This window comes from Solanum pennellii, chromosome 11 (genome assembly GCF_001406875.1).
Source record: "Solanum pennellii chromosome 11, SPENNV200".
NCBI classification, from domain to species: domain Eukaryota; kingdom Viridiplantae; phylum Streptophyta; class Magnoliopsida; order Solanales; family Solanaceae; genus Solanum; species Solanum pennellii.
The window spans coordinates 2,032,731-2,055,415 of NC_028647.1; the positions used below are offsets into that span (position 1 = coordinate 2,032,731).

The following is a 22,685-nucleotide window of genomic DNA, read 5'->3' on the forward strand; positions in this document are numbered from 1 at the left end:
TAAATATTTAAAATCTAAGTATTAAAAGAAGTTCGTATATGGAAAGGACACATATCTAATAATTTTTTTATTTGATCTTATAATTATACTAAAACTTTACCAAATATACAAAAATATTTAATTGCAAACTTAATAACTATAATGAAAATCCATAACAGATGAAGGGTAGAGCGGAGGTAAACTTATATAGAATTTTCTATCAAATGATGAGTACGAGTAAGGTGGACGGAGAATATTAATAACAAGTTCCAATTAATCTAATAATTTTTGTTTGTTTTAATATTTATTTTAAGAAATTAATTAAATATACACGCATATTATTGCGCACTAATAATTATGATGAAGATGAGTTCAATCGGAAGAAATTATAAACTTAAAATTATGACTCCGCATGATTATGAAATTAAAGAGCTTTGCTAATTTGAAAAGATAACTTCAATAATATATAATTTTTTCTCTAGAAAATTTAATGGAGGTATCTAATAACAACTTGTTTGGATGATTATTACCTATTTTATTATATACAATGTTGTTAATTTAAATATATTGTTAATTTTCATTTGATTATATCGTGCGTTTAATTTATCATTACGTAATGACAAAAATTTTATTTTGTATAATCTCATCATGACCTTTACCCTCTTTTTTTATCTTTATTTATTATTTAATAATTTTATTTTATTTATTATCCTATCTATTTTGAATCGAGAGTTTATCAAAAACAACTTCTCTATCTCTATAATGTAGAGCAACATCTACGTACATTTTACCTTCTTCAAATTTCATTTACGTGATTACATTGTATATACTATTATTATATCCTCTCTATTTAAGATTTACTTCTCACCTCGTAAACTATTTTTCTTATATATTTATTCTTTCAAATTACTCATAAGTCATATATAACATTTAATATCGATAAAAAAAATATACAATTTAGTCAAAAATTACATTCATCGTAATAAAAGAATCCCTATATACAATACATTATTAAAAATATGTAAAAATCCTACCAAAAAAGTGTAAAAAGATTTAAAAATTTTCTAATCCTTTTTCAATATAAAAACAAAAAAAATACAATAGAGAAACTTAAATTCCACGTCAGATGGAGCCCACTTATTCCACAGGTGTCTTTTCTACAAATACTAACCAAAATAAAAATAAAAATTAATATAAAAAAGCAAAAATTCTCTCATTTCTTTTGGTTCATTCACGAGAGATAGCACTCTGTTTTTTTTTTCTTCCATTTTGTTGTTCGAATGCTCTAAAAAAAACAAAAAAAACAAAATAAAAAATTCACAACCACCACCACCGTTCTCGAGTCGCCGCCACCGCCATGTATCGGAGTCGGTCGGCGCGATCCTCATCACTCCGGGAGCCGGAGAGTCGACTCTCTGAGTCCGACAAAATTGAAGGTGCCGGTAGCTGGGATGCCCTTGAATGGACCAAAATCGATGTAAATATTTTCACTTCTCTTAGGGTTCTATAAATTCAATTCAATTTATAGATTCCGTTTAATGTGTGTTGAATTCTTCTAAAAACAATTTAATTGAATGCGGAATTTGATTTTTTTTCCTTTTCTTTTTTGGGTGATTAATACGTGCAGCCTGTTGCGAGGTCGATTCCTATTGGAGTTAAACAGTTTTTGTTGGAAGCCGAGCAAGTTATAGTAGAGGTAACTATATCTGTGCTTTTTATTTGGTGTATCTATGTATGTGTAGTGCATTTTCAATAATTGTGTTCCCAGACAATGAAATCAGGACTCTAGTGATTAATTGATGTGTAGTTATAGTACGGAATATAGATGCTTTTTGGAAAGAAATCTGCAAGGAAATAATTAGAGGATAATTTGTATTGTTATTTACGGCGTGTGCGCAATGTGGATTGAAAGAATGATACTTAAAGTGGTGGTTCTTTGAATCTCAACTTTGAGGAATTGGATTAATTTTCACAACATTATGTTATGGATGCTGAAATTATTTATTTCAATTTTAATTTGATTAGTAGGTACTGAATTCGGGTATGCTTTTTCACACTTTGTACATATACTGTGAGCATTTTCTGATCATGATGTAAATAATTCCGAGATGCAAGAAAAGAATGAGTTGATGCGAGGTAACGTAAAGAATGCTTTTGGGGAAAGCTATTCTCTTTTGCCTTTTAAGGGTTATAAAATTGGTCTGAACTCTGTTGCATTTGAAGCTTTCTCATTTCTTAATTGCTTACAGAAAATGAAGTATCATATGTAGATGATATGTTGTTTTCTTTAGGGGCGGGGGTTCCATATCGCTCTATGTTACTTATTATTGAAAAATTAAATCTGGCCCTTAGTTGCGAATATAGGGATTTCATCAATTACAGAAAAGTTGGTCGGCCTGTACACACTGAGAATATGTTATACAACCAAAGATGGAGCAATTTGGAGATCAACAAGATGTTTGTATGGTTGGCTAGGTGTATGATTTTGGTTAAAATTTGCCAGTTCACCTAAGTTTAGCGGTACTTAAAAAGGGTTTACTATTGTTAACCAACCACCTTATGAATTGTGAATGTGTCCCTGCGATTTTTGGATAGGATAAAGTAGCGTTGGGAGTAGTATCTTAGCTTTAACTTTTCTGTAGAAGATGGGCATCTCTTTCTTAGGGAACTTAGTACTTAGTTCAGGGATTATGGTCTTAGAAGCTTTTATTCCCATCCGACATAGGACCTGATCTCCGAACTTTAACTAGATAAGCTTCCTTTTAACTCTGTAAGAGACTAACTATTATCCTGAATCTTTTGCAACTTAGTTATTCAGTTGTCTCTAAAGCTTTTGCACAAGAATGTGATCGAACTAATCTTTCTTCCTTTTTATTTTTGCTGAAATCTTTGACTATTTGAAGCCTTTCAGATTCTTCAGCTTAAGAAATTATTATTTTCTAATCATTATCAAGAAAATAAATTATTATCTTTTATTGATGTTTCTTAAAAGTACATTTAGTCAATTATCTAAAAAAAAAGTCTACCTTTAGTAAATTATTATAAATCCCCAGGTTGTGTTTCAAACAAGATGGTGACAGTTTATTTCTGAATTTTCTTTGTTTAGAAGCATTTATTAACTAATGCATAAGATACAAAATATGATTTACCTCACATACAGTGCTATTTTTAATATTTTTCCTGATTTATTGGGAAGACATGACGATGGCTCGTGAGGGTTTTAATTTCTTTTTTTCATTAGTTTATATGTTGATTTCTTCGATAGTTACTGAATATCTTGATTGTTTCTTTCTTATGATCGTTTGGTTATTTATCTACTCATGTGTTCGTATAGAGTTTTATTTAGATCATGAAGACTTATCATATTGGAACAACTTATTAATAAGTTATTGATAAAAAGCCTCTGTACTAAAGCCTGAAATTGATCTAGTATAGGCTTTCATCAGTTTCTGTTCTCTTCAGTTGGCACAAGCCTGAAGGTTAACTGATTATTTCCAGGGTTATGGGGTAGTTCTTGTCAACACTGATGATGCTGGAACCTTATACGTGACTAATTTTCGCCTCCTATTCTTGGTAAGTAATACATGCAGTTCTCATATTTTATATCTGATGGTGTATGTGGCCTGGTTATGGAAGTTACCTTTTGTAAATCTATGCCAGTGAAATTGCCCTCTAATACTGCAAATTCATTTTTTATATAATATTATCGGAAACATCCTCTCTACCTTCACAAGGTAGGGGTAAGGTTGCGTATGCACCACCTTCTCCCGACCTCGCTTGTGGGATTACACTAGATATGTTATTGTTGTATAATTTTATAATGATTTATAAAGCACTTGATTTCTGAAGGTCTAGTGTCAATTTTAAGAGCCATACTGATGAGGTATTTAGATTGTTAAAATTTGTGAATGCTTATTGCTTATCTTTTTTTTGGATGCATGTGCATTGACTTTGAAAAAAACGTATTTTACTTCTTTTTCTCTACAGTGGAACAGCTTATGCGGTGTAGTATTTTCTTTTTCTTTTGATGAAGTAAAATATTTTATTTAGTAGGCATCAAGAATATGCAGCAAGTACAAAAGAAGGGTAAAAGACAGCTTGGTACAAAAAGTGCTAAGCTAGGAAGAGAGCTGACTGTCCAATAAGATTGTGATTTGTTGAATGCTCAGATAGTATTTCAACATTCTGTGGTTTTGGTGGTAGTTTCAGATTTCCTGCTGGGATCATTGAAAGATCTTGGTCTCACGCTTAAAATTGCTTTCTAAACTGCCTTGAGTGCTCTAGGCACGCATGCTTGGTGACATACATGAATTACATGAAATAATTTTGCAGTTCCACAATTTTCTTCATCTTCTTCTGCTTTGTGCTATTTTGTACTGAATTTAATGATGTTTCTCTTTGTATTGTCTAGAGTGAAGGGTCTAGAGATATCATCACAATTGGCACAATACCGTTGGCAACCATTGAAAAGTTCCAGAAAATTGTAGGTTTGCTGTTGTTTCTTCTTATAATCCAGATATTCAACAGTTAAATTGTATCTCTCTTTTCATTTGAGATAAAGGTGGTGTCCGGTCAACTTTTGCGCACTTCAACTAATCTACAACATAGTTCTGTTCACTAAAGTTAGCTATATGGGAAGAAACCACCTAGCTTTTTTCCCTCTATATAAATTTGAACCTTGGTCTTTCATGGTCCATTCTAGAATCAGTACTATGTAACCCTTTCCTGTGTTGGTCAAGTCTGGCTATAATTCTTTCTTTTCCTGCTAACCAGGCTGTGAAGCTTCCATCAGGTCCACGTCAACCTGAAAAGAGTAGATCACAGCGATTGCTTCAGATCATCGGTATGTTATTACATGAAGGCACTGTCCATCCTCGGAAAATATGTTATTATTAGATATTCTGATAATGGTAAATTAAATTTGTGTTTTTCAGGCAAAGATATGAGAATCATCGTGTTTGGTTTTCGTGCTCGAACCAAGCAGGTTAACTCATGAGAACCCATGTGCTGATTTTATCACTTTTTTCTTATGTATATGTTTTAGGCTTCATAAGATGATTTGGTCATTCATTAATATAATGGCTTTGTTATCTTCTCTTTGTGGTTGTGGGGGAGGAGGGGGTCCATGATATTCCCACTGCTTTATGTGTCTCGAACTCGCAGACCGAGTTCTCTATAGTAGCATGAGAGTTTCCAGTTTCTCTTCTTGACTGGGTGGTTTGAGTTTTTGTCCTTTTGAATAAATTTTGTGGACTATTACTGATAAGAGATGCGTATTTCACCAAGTATAATGCCCTGAGAAACTCAGGTTAGACAAAGTGAATTTAGAGATTTTGAAAATATAATGAGTTAGAGATTACAACGGTCAGAAATATCTAGATTCATTGTACATCTCTAGTTTATTTGGTAGTGTGCTTATAAAACTTGTACTTAAGTAGAAGACAATAAATAGAAACTTCACTTTCCTCATTTAGGAAAAAGTATTCCATGAGGGTCTCCTATACAATGAATCGTCTTTTATGTTATTTCTAGCCAATTCTAAGGAGTTCTTTCCTCTACTTTATTGTCCTTTCTACAGTACCTGGGATTTATAAAATTTAGAGGTACTTATTTAAGTGTCCAGTCAATTACTTAATTGTGAAAATAAGTAGATTCTCACCATGTTTTGTTGTTCCTTGTTTATGCTTTATCCTTTCACAGTGATGTTTTATACTGTCACATTGAAGTAGCATTCATTCTCTTTACCTTGATTCTTTCCTCAGTGATCTCCATTCTAGAAAAATAAAAAACTCAGGTCTTATGTCTTTGCTGTTTTTCTCCATTCCACCTGATTTTGACATACAAGAATTTTGTTGCAATACACGCAATGGTGAAATCTTCTCTGAGATCCTATGCTTATGCGGCTTCAGGTTTTAGTTCCAGCCGCAGGTACGTGGACGTGCCTCCCGTGTTAAGATTCTATCAGCCATGTTAGCACGTCATCCCTGTCCCATGTCATTCCCTTTCTGTTACTTAAACAATACAGTTCACTTCATTATTTTAACCATTACATCCACATCACCTGACATGTCAAGTTATAATTCATTATAACTAACTTGTTCTGTGAGTAGTCCTTGTAATCTGAACCAACCAATCTAGTAACAGCCAGTAATCATTGCCATGACATCATTGTGTCACGCTGTTGGTCTATGTCAGGTGACTGGTCAAGTCAGCATCCGCATCAGCTGACATGTCAAGTCTATAGTTTACATAAATGTAGCTAATATTCCATGCCAACCAATATGTCAAGTTAGTCAATTTATCTGGTTACTACTACACATTACCACTTGTCATTAAGTCACACTAGCATACATAATCTAGTCAATCAATAATAACAACATACCCGGTGAAATCAGAGGTTTGGGGTGGAGTATTGGCCAGTCACAAGCTCACATATTCATAAGATGCATGTTGCGGAGATGAGGATGGTGAGATGGATGTGTCAGCATACTAGGAGTGGCAAGATTAGGAATAAGGTTATATGGGAGAAGATGGGAGTGGCCTCTGTAGTGGACAAGATGAGGGAAACGAGATTGAGATGGTTTGAGCATGTCTAGAGGATGTGCGTTGATGGCCTAGTGAGGAGGTGCAAGAGGTTAGTTGTAGGGGATACGCGGAGGAATAGAGGTACACGAGAAAGTAGTGGGGAAGAGGTGAGTAGATAGTACATGGTGCACCTTATTACGGAGGACATGACTCTAGATAAGAAGGAGTGAGGTCGCATATTAGGGTAGAATGTTAGGGAGAAGTGTTGTCTTGCTATTTAGGTTTAGGCTTGTTTATGCCTATCGTAGTATTAGTCTTACCCTTGAAGTTCTTGTCATGTGTTGTTTATTGTGTTTCAATTATTGCACTATTTTGTTTTTACGTTTCTTTCTTGTAGTCTTTAGATTGCTTTTCTTATTAAAGACTATGCTTTCTTCATTGTTTTTTCCTTCCTTTACTTGGGTTTGATCCACTTGAGCCGAGGATCTTTTGGAAATAGCCTCTTTATTTCCGCGAGGTTGTGGTAAGGTTTGCTTATACTCCACCTCTCCAAACTCCACTTAGTGGGATTTCACGGGGTATGTTGTTGTTCTTGGGGTCTAGGGAGGGTATGCGTACGCAAGCTTTACCAGTACCTCATAAAGATAGTGAGGTTGTTTTCCAAAGATCCTCAGTTCAAGTACAACAAATTCAGCTAATAGAAAAGAAAATAGTGAAGAAAACATAACAACTAGTAAGAGAAGTTGTGCTACAAGAAAATCATAAGAACAAGAAAAAAATAGTGTAGTAATGGAAACAAATGATAGTAGATATCAAAAGCAAGAACTACAAGAGTACGACTAGTACAACGATAGACCCCAACAAGCCTAAACCCTAAAAGATCTAGATAACACTCTCTACTACCTACTAATGTTCTACCTTAATACTCGACCTCCTCCACACCCTCTTATCTAAGATCATATCCTCGTTAATATGTACTTGCGTCAAGTCCTGTCTAATGAAATTTCCCCAATGCCTTTTCAACTTACCTTTACCTTTTACTGTGCCTACTATATTCAACCTTTTACACTTCGGGGCGTCTGCGCATCTCCTTTTCATAGGTTCAAACCATCTCAATCTCGCTCCCCTTATCTTGTCCACCACGAACGCCACTCCTACCTTACCCCGGATTACCTTATTCCTAATTTTATCGCTCTTAGTATCTCCAGACATTCATCTCAGCAACCTCCGCAACATGCATTTTTTTGAACGTGGGAGTTTTTGGCCTACACTTTGCCCCGTACTACATCGTCAGTCTAACCACCATTTTATTGGACTTACTTTTAAGTTAAGTTTTGGTGGTGCATTTTTATTACACAAGACTCTAGAGGCAGCCCTCCACATCGTATCAATATGATGTATGATATCATAATCGTTGAAGTCATCTTTCTTGGGAATAGCCTGTGTGTCAAGCTTCACTTCCACGCCTGCCTCATGCATTGCATCATTGAATTTACACTCCATTTTGGTCCTGCTCCACCTAAACCCTTTAGACTCCTGAGTTTGTCTCCACACTTCTAGCCTAGCATTAACTCTACTGCGTGTCTTTCAATCAAGACTATATCAACCGCAAATAACATACACTAAAGCACCTCGTTTTGAATATACCACGTCAATTCATCCATCACCCAGGCAAACAGGAATGGACTAAGAACTGATCCCTGGTGCAACCCCATCTCAAATGGGAAGTGTTACAAGTCTCCTTCTACCATTCTAACTCGAGTTTTGGCTCCATCATACATGTCCTTATTTCCCATATGTAGGTCACTTGTACACCTCCAGGCATCTCCGGAGGACTCCCCTTTGAACTTTGTCGTAGGATTTTTCAAGGTCATGAACACCACATGTAAGTCCCTCTTCCTTTTCCGATATTTCTCCATTAGTCTCCTCTAAAGATGGATGGCTTCTGTAGTCGATCGCATCAACATGATTCCAAACTGGTTCTCGGAAATGGACGCCCCTCCTCACCCTCATCTCTTCTACTCTCTCCCAAATTGTACTCCAGCTTCATTCTTCGGGCATTATGTGGTCCTAAAAATGACGTCAAACAAACTAGAATGAATGTGCTTTCCAGGAGTCGGAAGTTAATATTTTTTCCATTTTGATGCATTCTGTTCCTATATTTGAAGTCTAGTTGTCAAATTCTTTCTGAAGTCCAAGAATCAAGTACATTTTTGGTTAGCTTGGAGCGTTGATATATATACTTCTAGCTCGAGGGTGTTTAACAGAGTTGTATAGGATGCCGGGATGCTCTAGGTTAATTGTATAGCATGTTTCTAATAGTTGTATTATAATTGTGATAATCATCAAGCTGTTTTATATAGGGAACTTCCCTAGTAATTTCCTTGTTTTAGAAACTTCTATCTATAAAATCCTATTGTATGGTCATAACCAGCATTCATTTCAGAGTAATATTTTACAGCATTTACTTGTTGCTGTATATCAATGAATTACTTTTACCAAAAAAGTGTACATTCATTACGAGTTTTCTCTTTTACTCTTTTTCTACAGCAATATTGAGATACTATTTTAACTTCTTCAGTGATAGCTGCATATAGATTTGCTTCAAAATGATGAAATTTATGCAGGATGAAGGGGTATTTGTGGGGAGCCACATCTCATTTGTGATGGCTTTAGTAGTTGTTAATACCTCCATATATGCTATTTCAATGCCCTGATGCATCGTAAGACAATTATGGTAGTTGAAACTGGACAGTAATCTGAATACGTATATGTTTAGCATAGATCTGTAATATCCTGCATTCATTAACAAAGTCATGCAGACTCTTTACTTCACAAGCTTGTCCTAACTTCTGGCGAAACAACTGCACACATTTTGCTTACAAGCTTTTCTTATGGTTTCCCAGAGGCGTGCTGTCTATGATGCATTATTACGGTGTACAAGGCCTGCAACTTTATGGGATCTCTATGCATTTGCTGGTGGTCCATCCAGGTTTAGTAACACAAATCCCAAAGTGAGGCTGTTGAATGAGTATTGCCGACTTCTTGGAATGGGGTTTTATCAAGCTTCTATCCGTGCTATTGAAGATGGGGCATTTACACTTTCAAATGAGTGGTGGCGTATTAGCAGTGTCAACTGTAATTACACAATGTCCAGTACTTATCCATTTGCTTTACTCTTACCGAAGTCCATAAGGTGAGGTTTTGTGTTTTGTTCTTCCATATTTCTTGGGTTAAGTGATTATTATTTTGGTATTTACCTAATGACTTTTCGTTCTGCTTACTTTAGTGATGACAAAGTGGTGCAGGCTAGTGCATTCCGTGCACGGAGTAGGCTTCCATCCATAACATGGTGTGATAGAGGTATGCCTAAATTTAGTTCCTTGCACTCATTTGCCTTGATCTTGTTCGACCATTGCTTATGTTTTGCTGTTCTTAGGAACTGGGGCTGTTCTTGCACGATCTTCTCAACCTCTAGTTGGAATCATGATGAATATGAGAAGGTTATTCAAAATTATATGATTCTTTTTCTTTTATGAATTTGTATTACTTTTGTTTACCTGAAAAATTAAGTGGGCTGTTAAAGATTTACAGTGGTCTCTGTTTCCTCGAGCTAATTTTAAAAAGAAATTTATTTGTTCTTTTCTGCAGCAATGCTGATGAAAATCTAGTTGCTGCACTCTGTACTCAAATTGCTGGACAGAAACGAAGGTTTTCCTTTTACTTCTCCCCTTTTTATATCAGTAATTTCTAGATGTCTTCTTGATTAAATTTTTGTTCCTAAGCCTTACAAGTAAATTTCTTGGTATGTGGCTAGTTAATAGAATTTCTTTCAATTCTTCGCTCGGTCAGGTCCTAAAAATACTTATAATCTTGTTTCTCTTCTTGTTACTGATTCTTTTTAGATAGTTCCCTTTTGATGAATCACTCCTTTCAGATAGCTGCATGTGGAGTTCTACAGCATAGCTGGCTATCTCTTATTAATTGTGTATGTTCTTTATTTGTCGACGTAGGAAGCTATATATTGCTGATGCAAGGCCGAGGAAAAATGCTTTAGCAAATGGGGCAATGGGAGGTGGATCGGAGTCATCTGCAAACTATTTCCAGTCGGAGGTCTGTTTAATATTTGAGCTGTCTGGTTATGCTGCTGTTTCCGTCATAATACTCCATGAGTTTCATTATACATGGACACACTTTCTTTTTTAGTTTTCCCCAAAAAGAATGACTTATTTGGTAATTTCTTAACCTTAGCTTCCCATACCCTTAATGACATGCTCTTATAGCCATAGAAATGTCATGGCATGGCATGGTTAAGACCACATGATCTTAGGGTACTTCAGCTGCGTGTCAAAAATCTTTCTTTGTTTCTTCAACTCCATAACCATTTAGAAACCTAAATATATAATGTGACAGTGGAGTATATTTTTCCCTTTTTTCTCTTGGGACTTATGTTGCTTGATTTACATGCCCTTACAGATTGTTTTCTTTGGCATTGATAATATACATGCAATGAGGGAGAGTCTTGGTCGGCTTAGAGACTATGTAGATACTTATGGAACTACTTCATCAGACGGAATGTCATCTTATCTGGTATGCCGCCAATTTATCTGGTATTCCCGTTTTTCTTCTCTCATTATGATCTGTGCCATCAGTATTTAGTGGCCCAGCCAGAAGCTTCCTCATTGGTAAGGAAATAAGAAAATTAACGGGGAGTTCTATCCTTCTGCCACATTAAATTTCTCTCTTCTTTTTGGAGGTGGGGTGTGGTTGGGCTGTGATGATAAGCTAATGCTGTCAATTGATTATCTGCTTTTACAGAGGCATGGTGGATGGAGTTGGGGCGGAGGCAATCTCAGCAGTATGTCAGCTTCAGTTTCTACTCTGGGGGACACTGGGTGGTTAATACATGTGCAAACTGTCCTGGCTGGTTCTGCTTGGATTGCTGCACGTGTTGCACTAGAATCAGCTTCAGTGCTTGTTCATTGCAGGTTTTTTCTCTTCTGGACCCATTATTATGCTTATAAACAAGGCAATAAATGTCTAAATGGAGAACATTAGTCCCTTCTATTCATGTTTCTGTTGATTCTTCTTTGGATAGTTTATCAGTAATATTCTTATTAGTTGGGACTATGTTTTAGTCATGGTACTACGTTAACTTTAGGTTTTATGTTTTCTAAGAGCCTCTTAGTCCTATTTAGCAGAGACCTCCCCCAGGTTTTTGCTCCATCACACTGACGTCCCTTGTGATATACAATACTACACTTATTTGTTTTAATTTCTCTATAACATTTCTTTTAACTTATATATTATTAATTTATAAAAATTGTGATATGACTAACTTGCCATTTGTAATATATGCTATTTTGCTTAATTAATATTATAAATGTACTTCTGTGAAATAAAAAGCAATACACTAGCTCTCTTGCAATGGCATTGATGATCTCATAAGAGCTATAGAAATAGGGAGCCGCTGATCACTCGTTCATAGGTTAATCAAGGGTTAAGTTGGTTGTTTTATAGCAGAACTTTTTCTGTGATTATCATGTGTAATATGATGCTTCATACCTTTACCATGTCATGTTTGCCTATTTTTAACAACATTCTTTCATAGACAGTCCAGAGGCAACACATCATCATCAACTTAGTTATGAACACAACAAATTGAAGTTACCGTTAAACTATAATCGATAAGAATATATTGAAGTTCAGTTAATTGTGAACTGTTGGCTTGAGCCTTTCTGCTAGATATTTTAGTACTTCAGGGTTTTTCTAAAGGGATTTCTTTTGGTTAATGCTTCAGAAAATATTTTTCTGATCCATATAGTTTTTGTAACTTGAATCAAGAAGTGCTGAGTTACTTCTTTTCCTTGGTTTAGTTAATCATGTTTGCTTAACTTGGCTGGCTGATATACCTGATGCTATACTGAAAAATGTTCTGTAGTTTTTTTAAACCTTTTTATCAGTACTAATTCTCTTAATGCTTCTCTCGAAGTATTGGATGTTACCTATAGCATCTTAACAGGTCAGATCTAATAAATCTAGTTAGTCAAAACATAAGGAGTGGTGATGAGCAAAACTAGTGTTAGGTTAAACCTGCAAACAAAGGTTTTCCACAACTCCTCCATCTGACAAGTGGTTCCATACAAATTGCAGCATGCAATTGTTTTGGCAATAGCTTTTAATATGATGTTTTGTTTAAAATAGTTGTGTAGCTCCCTTTTTACTTAAATGGGCAAGTGCACATTCATCTGTGGTTTTTATTTGCAAATAACTGAGAAACTTTGCTACCTCATATTTGTTTATCCAACTAGTCATTTATGGTATGAAGCTCATGTGTTTTGATTTGTTGAAGTGTGTGACCATGTTGTTAGAGAGAGCACACTTTACTATTTAATTATATTCTCAATATGATCTTTCCTTTATTTATTTTTAATTGATTGTGCATCTAAATCTTCATCTATAAGCATTTGAAGAGAGTAGCTTGCTTTTTTATTTTTTAAATGCTGGAATTTTATTTTGCAGTGATGGATGGGATAGAACATCACAATTGGTCTCACTTGCCAGCTTGCTACTTGACCCATATTATCGCACAATTAGAGGGTTTCAGGTACTGAGACAACTTGTTTGGATCTAACTTGCACATGCTACCTGGTATTTACATTTGTAGCCTTGTTTTTTCTCCTTCTTGGAGCATGAAATGCTCCTTCCACATGAACAATTGGTCTCACTTGCCAGCTTGCTACTTGACCCATATTATCGCATAATTAGAGGGTTTCAGGTACTGAGACAACTTGTTTGGATCTAATTTGCACATGCTACCTGGTATTTACATTTGTAGCCTTGTTTTTTCTCCTAATAATGTATTCAGTCTCGCTTCTGTCCTGGGTGTTAGAAGAATTTAATTTTTTAGTGAGGCATTGCTACCCTTGATTATGCATGGATAGCTTTTCTAAGTCGCCCGAATGAACTATTATTGTCCAGGCACTTGTAGAGAAAGATTGGCTTGCATTTGGTCATCCATTTTCAGATCGTCTGGGAATGCCCACTGTATCTGGAAATGGCAACATGCCATTTGAATTGTCTCGTCAGGCTTCGACTGGGAGTTTACCTTTATCCCCCATGCGTCAAGGATCGGGGTCAGCTTCAACCCAAGCTCAAAATACAGCAAATGCGAACCATAGTTCCCCCATTTTTTTGCAGGTATGTCTTTTGGGCGGATAAGTCTGCACGGTGCACAGTTCTATCGCTTGTTTGGGTTAATTTCTTGCATTTGACAAAATATCCCCCCAGCCCTGTGCTGCTTCTTCTATTGACCCTTAACTGATTTCTTAAATTTTTAGCTCTAACTTGATATGCTTGGATGTGCTTTGCAGTGGGTTGATTGTGTTTCGCAGTTGTTGAGGATGTATCCCTTTGCCTTTGAGTTCTCTTCGGTATGTGTTCCTAAAGGACATGAAAAATCAAATATGAGTAAAAATATTATGTTCAAGTAAACTAACAAATTACACCCACCGGAGAAAATAAAGCTTCCCATCTTTCAATTCCAACAATGCAGGCTTTCCTGGTAGATCTTCTGGATTGCATGCTTTCTTGTCGTTTTGGGAACTTTTTGTGCAACAGGTAATCTATCTTGGAAGTATTTTCTTTTGCACTTTCATTTCTGTACCTGTCTTTTTGTTGAAAAAAGGGTCAAAATCAGACCGATTTCACTAAAAAGAGCTTGTCAGAAAGGCTATCCCGTGAAATACCTCCGATTCCAAATCTGATTTTTGCTTTGAGTTGGGACAACCAGCTTAAGTAGTTCCGGTGATAGGGGGTAAAAGGGGCATAGACCCACGTTATAGCTCTCGTAACTCGGTCATCAGGTCTGATAAAAGGGAATAGAATTAGAGTTAACAACCTGAAGAAGAGGTGTTATAGTTCTGAGGCGTCCTCTTTCTATAATATCCCCCGGGTCACGTTTGAATCAGGTTAAAAGCTAGGTTTCTTGTTCAACACAAAAGAGCATAGTCATTGTCATGTGTGTGTGACTTATTTAAAAAGAAATTATCCCATATTATGATGCAAGAATGACTACATGAAAAAAAATCATTTTTTGTATCGTTCTTTTCTTTCTTTCTTCATTCATTTTTTTTGGGTGGGGTCGGGGGTGGGTTATTTATACTTTTATGATCAGGATTTACAGCTATTAAGCACTGTAAGAAAATTTGCCACCTCAGTGGTTTTGGCTTTACGTTGTTTGAACTCCATCACGGGAAGCTAGGATTCTCTAAATGTCATTTCCTAGTTTTAATTCACTTCTTCTGACTTTTATAAATTTCAGCGAGAAGGAAAGAGAGCAAGCTGGTATATATGATGCTTGTGGATGCCTGTGGATGTATTTAGCTGGACTAAGGACATCTGAAGGAAGCTCTCATGCGCATTACAACCTATTCTATGACCCACTGAAACATAATGGTCCTATACTTCCACCAGCAGCAGCTTTAGCTCCAACTGTGTGGCCTCAGTTTCACCTTCGTTGGGCTTGCCCCTCAGAGGCGCAAGGTGGGGAAGTTGAAGCTGAATGCAGGAAGCTGACAAGAAAATTCTCTGAGCTGCAAAGGGTAACCTCTTTTCTTTTATCCTTTTTTCCCCCTTTGTCTTAGTGTCCCTGTAATTTTTCCATAGGGTCGAAGATGTTCCTGTATACTCTTTAATTTGTAATTAGGAACTTGAAGTTATAACATGTTGTGGCAGGTTTTGATATTTTGGAAATAGAAACACAAATTGTTACCGTCTAAAAAAAAACCCTTTTTTTTCCTCTGCTGACTCCTCTCTCCTCTGGCCTCTCCGAAAAGGAAAAAAAAGAAAGTTTCCAGCTTGAAACTGCGAGTGCATGGAAACCTAAATATAGCATCTTAATGTTGACAGAAAAATTATAATGGTAGACCAAATTTGGCTTATATTAGTTCCAGAAGATTAACTACTATGACAAGCATAACTTTCTAGCTTATTTGTAGTGTAGCATGTCGTTGTCGCTCGACTGTTGCATCTTAATTTTGTCAATGCATGCTAAAACTTGGAGTGTATCCATAACTTCTACATTAACCGTCTAAAAACAACTTCTACACAGGCCAAAGAATTAGCAGAAACAAGACTTAACGAAGCAAGTGTCACCGTGGAGTCCTTAGTTACAGAACTGAGAAATGAGAAACTTGCAAGCACCTCTGCCAGGGATGCGGTAAAAAGAGCAAGCAAAGAAACTGCTACTATAAAGCGCGCAGTACAATCTTTGGGGTTCAATGTCTACTTTACAGCAGATGGAGACTGTAACGTAGGCATTGAAAGGAACCCAACTGAAATCCCTCAGCGATCTATCTGCTCAGTTCGTACAAAAGATATTAATGGCACAGTGTCCCACAGTGAGAAAGCAGACCTCTCTGAACCTGTTTCTGTGGCGGAAGATAATGTTTCCGACAATCCTCTCATCCGAGTTTGTGGATCTCTATGCCCGATGCACACTAGAGATGGAGAGTGCCAGTTGCCAAATGCTGGTTGTGCTCAGTTTCAGAGCCAATTGGTTGATTTCAAAGCCAACTTTGATGCATTTGATCGGCTTTCGATATATGATAGTTATTTTGGAAGTTAAGAAAGATGGTTTCAGCCAAGCATCAAGCTCAGTTTATGTGATCAGATATCTTTGTACAGTTGGGAATTAAATGGAGGCGGCAGTAGGTTCAGTTTCTATTATTAGCAAAAATCACAACAAACAATTAGACAGAAGTAGCAGTAGTGAGTACAACAGCTTTGAAACATAGTTTCTGTTAGATTGAGATGGCTCAAGAACTGTACATGGAGAACTGATTTGAGTTTCTATGCGGATCATCTGAAAGTTTTGACATCGCGGAGGATTGAGAAGATTTGAACTGATATTATTTAGATACAATTCATATGTACATTTTGACATAGGCGTTCCTCCTCCGAAATGTTTCTTTCTGCATTCTTGTACATGACAAATAATCATGAGTTCTGAATAAAATGGTTCTGGTGGACATCCTCTAATTGTGTGTGTGGTGCTCTGCTCATATCTGCTTAACAATTGTTCGCTATTTTATCGGGGGCTGTCTACCCGTCGAATATATGAACTGATTGTTTCTGCTCTGTGCCATAGAGCTTTTTTGCACATATCATACTTGAAAACTTGGATTTTATCTACTCATGTTCCTTTTGTTTGTGAGTGTGTGGTGGACCACAAGTGTACATGTAGCAGCATCAAATGAACTGTAATGTTTTGTCGTTCATTTACACAAGCTGTTGAAGTTCACAGCTTGCTTCTGTGGTTCAGGAGATGAATCATGTGGGATTTTGGCATGTCTATGTTGGAAATTTTGTCTTTGAGCAGGAACCTCGTGCTTGTTTGAGCTTGTAGCTGGGCATTTTTTCCTTATCACAAACGTGCTTAGCAAAGATGATCGCTTGGTTGAAACAAGTTATCCAGAATTAATTGTCCTGGGATTAACTTATTCCATCATGTATATGTGATAACGTATTCCATCACTATGATATAAATAGTGAGATAAGTTATTCCAAACATAGATAACCAAACAAGATACAAAATTTTTATCCATCACTATTTATTTATATTCCTCAATAAATACTTCTCATTGTCCTGCTAACTATGAACAAGACTGAAGGAACCTTCGATAGAGGTTATGAACATCGAGAATTAGGGTAGAAAGTTGGTAATATATAATCAAGCTTCATCTAGTGTTAGTACTCTATTATTGTTTTATTCTATGAAATTTAGTAGTACTTAATGTTTTTTTATTGGTACTATTATTTTCTCTTTTGTGTAACCTTTCCACCTAATTTGATATGTTTTACTCGAGCCAAGAGTCTATTGGAAATCACCTCTTACCTTTTAATATGTTTGCTCGAGCTACGAGTCTATCAAAAATTACTTTGGAACCGTTCCAAGGCATGAGTTAAGACGACATACATTCCACCTTCCCCAAGCCCACTTACCCCTAGTGCCGACCCATAACATGTATTTGAAGGCAATTAATAATTTGGCTTCAAGATATTCGAAATTTGTTCCTCGAACGGCGAGCTAAGCTACTTACCATGAACAAGTTAATGAGAATTTAGCTTACCACTCTCTAAATATTATGTACTCAAGAGCACTACCTTTTCATTTAAAAAGAACTTATCAAGTTGAATGAAATATATGAGCTTACAGTACAGCTCATGCACGCATCCACTTGCTTTAGCCAGAATTATCAAGAAGGGCTGAAACACAGGCTGTACAAAATGATGCTGACTGGCCAATTGACGTAAAGCTTGATTCGGGTTTTTACATTTAGTACTGTAAAACCAGAACTGTGATTTCAACACTTTACAAGACTCAAATAAAGTCATAAACCTGTCTCCACAAGTGTCATTCTTTGTTTTCTCTTGTCTAACATGTTGCAGTACAAAGTCTACTCTTGACTGGGAGGAGGCTCTTCATCGGATGGCTTCCTGTTTCCACGACGCTCGTTCCATCTTGACCATGCCCACCTTAAGACAAAGAACCCTCCGATAGCATAAACCTGATTTCAGAAACAGTGCAGAAGATTAAGGTGGTAAGAGCAGATAAAACAGAATATGACGGGAAAAAAGCGAAATCTTAAGATATGTAGGGGCACCGCATTTTGCTAGTCAAAGAGATTATTGTTTAAAGTTTCCTCCTTTTCCTTTTTTTGGTTACACAATCCATTTACCTACTTATTTTCTCATCAGAACACTATATCGAGACAAATAAAATTTGAAACTACACAAATAGAAAAAAGGAAAGATAAAATCTAGAAATTTGGTCATCGAAGACAGAGCAGGACAGATATGGAATAAACCCCAAAAGCATAAACAAGTTGTGTCCATGCATATAGGAGAAGGAACACTTACTATAACCCACTTCCTCTATTTCTCTTCCTTCCTTTTTTCTCTGCCTTTGTGTCAATATAGAATACAAAATCTTGTTTCCACTTCATCCTTTCGCATTTTGATGTGTATATATATCCACAGCAAGATAATTCATTTATATCTTACTAAATTATACAGCTGATGTTCTGAAACTTTGTAATAGATGTAACAGATGGTTCCACAGTACTCATTCAGCTACTCCATACATGAATTATGATATCTGATACTACTATTATAATACTACTATTATTATCATTTTAAGAAAAGTAACATTGTATTCATCGGTACGGTACTGATACTGGCAGTAGGTAGTTACAAAAGGCCTAGGATCTTACAAGGAAATAAAAAATTGAAAGAAACGAATTATGTAGTAGTCCAACAATTGAAAGAAAACGAAAAAGTTGTTGGATTATCCAGTAAATCCAACAACTTACTAAAGTTGTCCAATGTGTTCCAATAACTACTAATGAGTGTTGGAACGAATTACGTAGTAGTCCAACAACTGGTGCAGACAAATATGAAGTTGTCAGGAACAAATTCAGTAGTTGACCAACAACTGTTGTGGACAACTTTTGAGTCTTCTTTTTAAGGAAGAGTGACTCAAGTTCTTTGCTACAAGTGACTCCTTTAATTAGTATTAATGATACATATTTAAAAGCCAACAAGTTCTTTTATTTACATAAAGCTCCTTCCCCCCATCTCATCGGCCTCCGCGTTTGTCTTAAACCCAGAATAATAGAAATCTCACAACAACCAGAAGGTAATACAGAACTCCTCTTTGAGACCACATCCCAACAACTTCAATAGTTGTCCAATAACTCTTTGATGGAGCTTGTTTGAAAACTTCAGTAAGTAGCAAAGTTGTTGGATTTACTGGAGAATCCCCTCCATTTGTTCGAAAATATTTTTAACAACCAAATATAGGATGAGAAGATGAAGAGGAGAGGAGAGAAAATTCAAATTTGAAAATCCAAAACAATGGTTTCTTTAATAATTTTTGGAGTTTTTAATTCTTACCACAACTTTTTACTAACTGTTTACACACCTCAATCCACTTAATTAAGTTTGAGCAGGTCAACGAAAACTCTTCTATAATTCAAGACATGAAGGGCCTTCACCCAAATAGTCTCCACTCACCTTGCACCATTATCCATCCTTCCATTTGCAGAACTATGCTTTAGCCAGTAACAGAAAAGTTGTATGCCAATACATTTTACAACTATAGTTGACCTTAGCTATACAACATAGCAAACCATGGGGGTCATCTTTATCACCTGTTTCTGAGTAATATACTACATTGAATAAGTGAACTATATGCTTCTGTGAAAGAATCAAACAATCAGATTTCACATAGCCAAAAAGATCGCTTCCTAATAAGCAGAAGGAATTCAAAAGAACAATTCGATTAATTCCACAAGGAATTTTAACAACATACCTAGTCTGGGGACAGTGGGTCGTATGGAATTTCAACAACCACATACCCACTTTAATCCCACAAGTCGAGTCTAGCGAGGTGATGTATGGAATTCCAACAACAAACAACAGCATACCCAATATAATCCCACATACAGGGTCTACTGACGGTGGTGGGTCTACGGAATTTCAACCACAAACAACAATATATCCCGTGTAATCCCACAAGTGGCATCACTGGAGGTGGGATGTACGGAATTTCAACAACAACATACCAAATGTAATCCCAGAAATGAGTTCTGGAGATGGTGGGCTGTATGGAATTTCAACCACATACTCAATATAATCCCACAAATGAGGTCTCGAGTTGTACGGAATTTCAACCACAAACAACAACATACCCAGTATAATCCCACAACTGAGGTCTAGCTAAGGTGTGGGTCTACGGAATTTCAACAACAACATACCCAATGTAACAACACAAATGACGTTCAGGGACGGTGGAGTATATGGAGTTTATCATGTTAATTTGACATATACACGCACCAAAATCCCAAGTACCAAATAGTAGCTCAAAAACTAATTAAAACGACTGAATAAAATGAAACTGAATTCCAAAAATGAAACAGAGCATAAGTAATATAATACCTGCCACAAGACAATGGGATTTGTATTAGGTTCAGCCCCTTCTGTTTCGAGCTTCAACGAAGGCAAATCCTGTCGTGGAAACTTCACTACAGCAGCTTTCTCCTCTTTTTCAGCTGAAGCAATTGGTTTGAGGTCTGAAGTAGCAGCGGTGGGTTCAATCTTCTTACTAGATGCCGGCGGCGGTTTGAAAAGCTGAAGAACACTAGAGATAAATGATGCAAGTGGGTTCGTGGGATTGTTTTTCTGGTCACCGGTAACCGGAGTAGAGTCACCGGAGATTGTTGTTGTTGTGGTGTCCGCCATAGCTAAGTTTTTGGAGGTTTTTGACTTTGGGGAAATGGCGTTAGTTACAATAACACTACTAGTTATATATATGAAGCGAGAAATTACCAGAACAAACGGGGAACGGGTATGGGCCCGGATATTTCTTTTAGACACCCGTTGAACTTATCGAAGATGTGATCCAGAACATGTATTCAAATCACGAGTTAGTAGGTTATTGAGTGTATATCTTTTTTGCATTGTCTATTTCATTAAATTTTACTTTTGTAAAATTACATGTGACGACGGAAGTGGTTTACAGTGATTATAGATCTTAGAGGTGATAGTGACGATGAAAGTAATATCGATAACACTTGATTTAATTGCAATAATGAAGTTGGTAAGTGTGATGGTGTTGATTGATTAAATAGTAATGTCAATGATGGTTGATGATTTGCGAAGTAGTAAATGTGACAGGGAGGTGGTTATAAGTAGTTGTAGCAATAGTGTACCTAATAACCTAAGATCTAAAATAATTAGATTCATACTTCTTCTTTATTTTACTGCAAACGAATAAGTCGTTAATAACTTTCTACATTATTATTTCCTATAAATAGGTCAGATCGAATTTGTTTATAGGAATGATAGACAAGACAAGTAAAAGATCTAAGAAACTTTTTGTGGCTTAGTAGGAAGTATGCTTTGATTTCTTTGGTGTTTTTGAATGGGGCTATTTTTGATTGAATATAAAAATATTTAATTAATTAAATGAATTTGTGAGTTTTTTTTTTTTTTTGGAATTGATGATAACCCGCAGGCCGCAACTGCTACAATCTCTGCTTTTTGGGTGAGCATTATATGGTGAACATTTTTTGTGTATTGGGTGAGCACTTTTTGCGCATTAGTTAAACCACTCACTGTGTAATAGCCGGCAAACTACACATGAGATTTAAGCCGCATCAGGCAAACCTTATGCCACAAGCTCGACAATGAGGCATTGAGGGGCAGAGGGGGGATCGATTCCAAATTATTCGTGTGAATAACCATCCTCCAAACCATGTATTATAATTCTTACCTAACTAATTTATGTATGACTAATACCTCGTCATAGTAATTTGGAAACAACTTACTCATATCAGGTGTTTACACCGAAATCCATTATTATGTGATTTATTGAAGTAAAATTTATGGATTTTTGGTGATCCGCAATGTCAGTGTCTTTTTTGTTCAAATTTTTCATGGACGTCCGTTAAGATGTTATCTATGGAGTCAGATGGACCTGACGGCCAAAAAAGAACATTTTGAAGGTCAAATGAGCCCTGGAGCAGGTAAAACCTTCATTTTATTGATTTTCGTGTGCTATAGTCTACGATCTTTTTTGGTAATCCATGCCCAAATTCTTTGTGGACGTTATTAAGATGTTAGCTATGGAGCCCGTTAGCCTTAACGGTCAAAACGGTCTATTTTTAAGGTCAAACGAGTCCCGAAGCAGGTAAACCCCCATTTTTATCAATTTTTGTGTGCTATAATCCATGAATTTTTGGTGATCCGGATGTTTGACGTTTATTTTGCCCAATTTTTTTCTGAATGTCTATTAAGACATTAACTGTGGATCCAGTTGGCTTTGACGGTCAAAACGACCCATTTTCAAGGTCAAATGAGCCCCAAGTAGGTATACCTTATTTTGCCGGGTTTCGTGTACTATAGTCCATGAATTTTTGGTTATCCAAAATTTCGACGTATTTTTTGCCCAAATTTTTCATGGACGTCCGTTAAGACGTTATTTATGGATTAAGTTGGCCCTGACGGTCAAAACGGGTCATTTTGAAGGTCAAACGAGTCCCGGAAAAGGTAAAACCCACATTTTACCGATTTTCATGTGCTATAGTCTACAATCTTTTTCGGTGATCCAGAATTTC

General features: G+C 36.3%; 2 protein-coding genes across 4 annotated transcripts; one reads left to right on the plus strand and one right to left on the minus strand.

Annotated features, from left to right (window-relative positions):
- Window positions 1–1,197: 1,197 nt before the first annotated feature.
- Window positions 1,198–16,545, plus strand: LOC107004882 (phosphatidylinositol-3-phosphatase myotubularin-1). Of its 3 annotated transcripts, XM_015203282.2 has the most exons (20): window positions 1,198–1,456; window positions 1,607–1,675; window positions 3,478–3,552; window positions 4,391–4,462; window positions 4,753–4,822; window positions 4,914–4,963; window positions 9,411–9,700; window positions 9,794–9,867; window positions 9,944–10,007; window positions 10,156–10,215; window positions 10,518–10,617; window positions 10,981–11,094; window positions 11,323–11,492; window positions 13,027–13,054; window positions 13,226–13,282; window positions 13,486–13,704; window positions 13,878–13,937; window positions 14,060–14,124; window positions 14,828–15,107; window positions 15,617–16,545. In XM_015203282.2, the coding sequence occupies exons 1-20, from the start codon at window positions 1,337–1,339 to the stop codon at window positions 16,130–16,132; spliced, it is 2,553 nt and encodes an 850-aa protein (XP_015058768.1). In that variant the 5' UTR covers window positions 1,198–1,336; the 3' UTR covers window positions 16,133–16,545. The 3 variants fall into 3 exon arrangements, with proteins under 3 accessions (XP_015058768.1, XP_015058767.1, XP_027768791.1); XM_015203281.2 differs by lacking the exon at window positions 13,226–13,282 and having other exon boundaries at window positions 1,199–1,456; window positions 13,027–13,111; XM_027912990.1 differs by lacking the exon at window positions 13,226–13,282 and having other exon boundaries at window positions 1,201–1,456; window positions 4,391–4,466; window positions 13,027–13,111.
- A 1,126-nt stretch (window positions 16,546–17,671) lies between these two features.
- On the minus strand, window positions 17,672–20,873 carry LOC107005148. Its single transcript, XM_015203655.2, has 2 exons — window positions 20,506–20,873; window positions 17,672–18,074 (listed from the first exon to the last, which is right to left on the minus strand). The coding sequence occupies exons 1-2, from the start codon at window positions 20,806–20,808 to the stop codon at window positions 17,964–17,966; spliced, it is 414 nt and encodes a 137-aa protein (XP_015059141.1). The 5' UTR covers window positions 20,809–20,873; the 3' UTR covers window positions 17,672–17,963.
- Window positions 20,874–22,685: the final 1,812 nt, after the last annotated feature.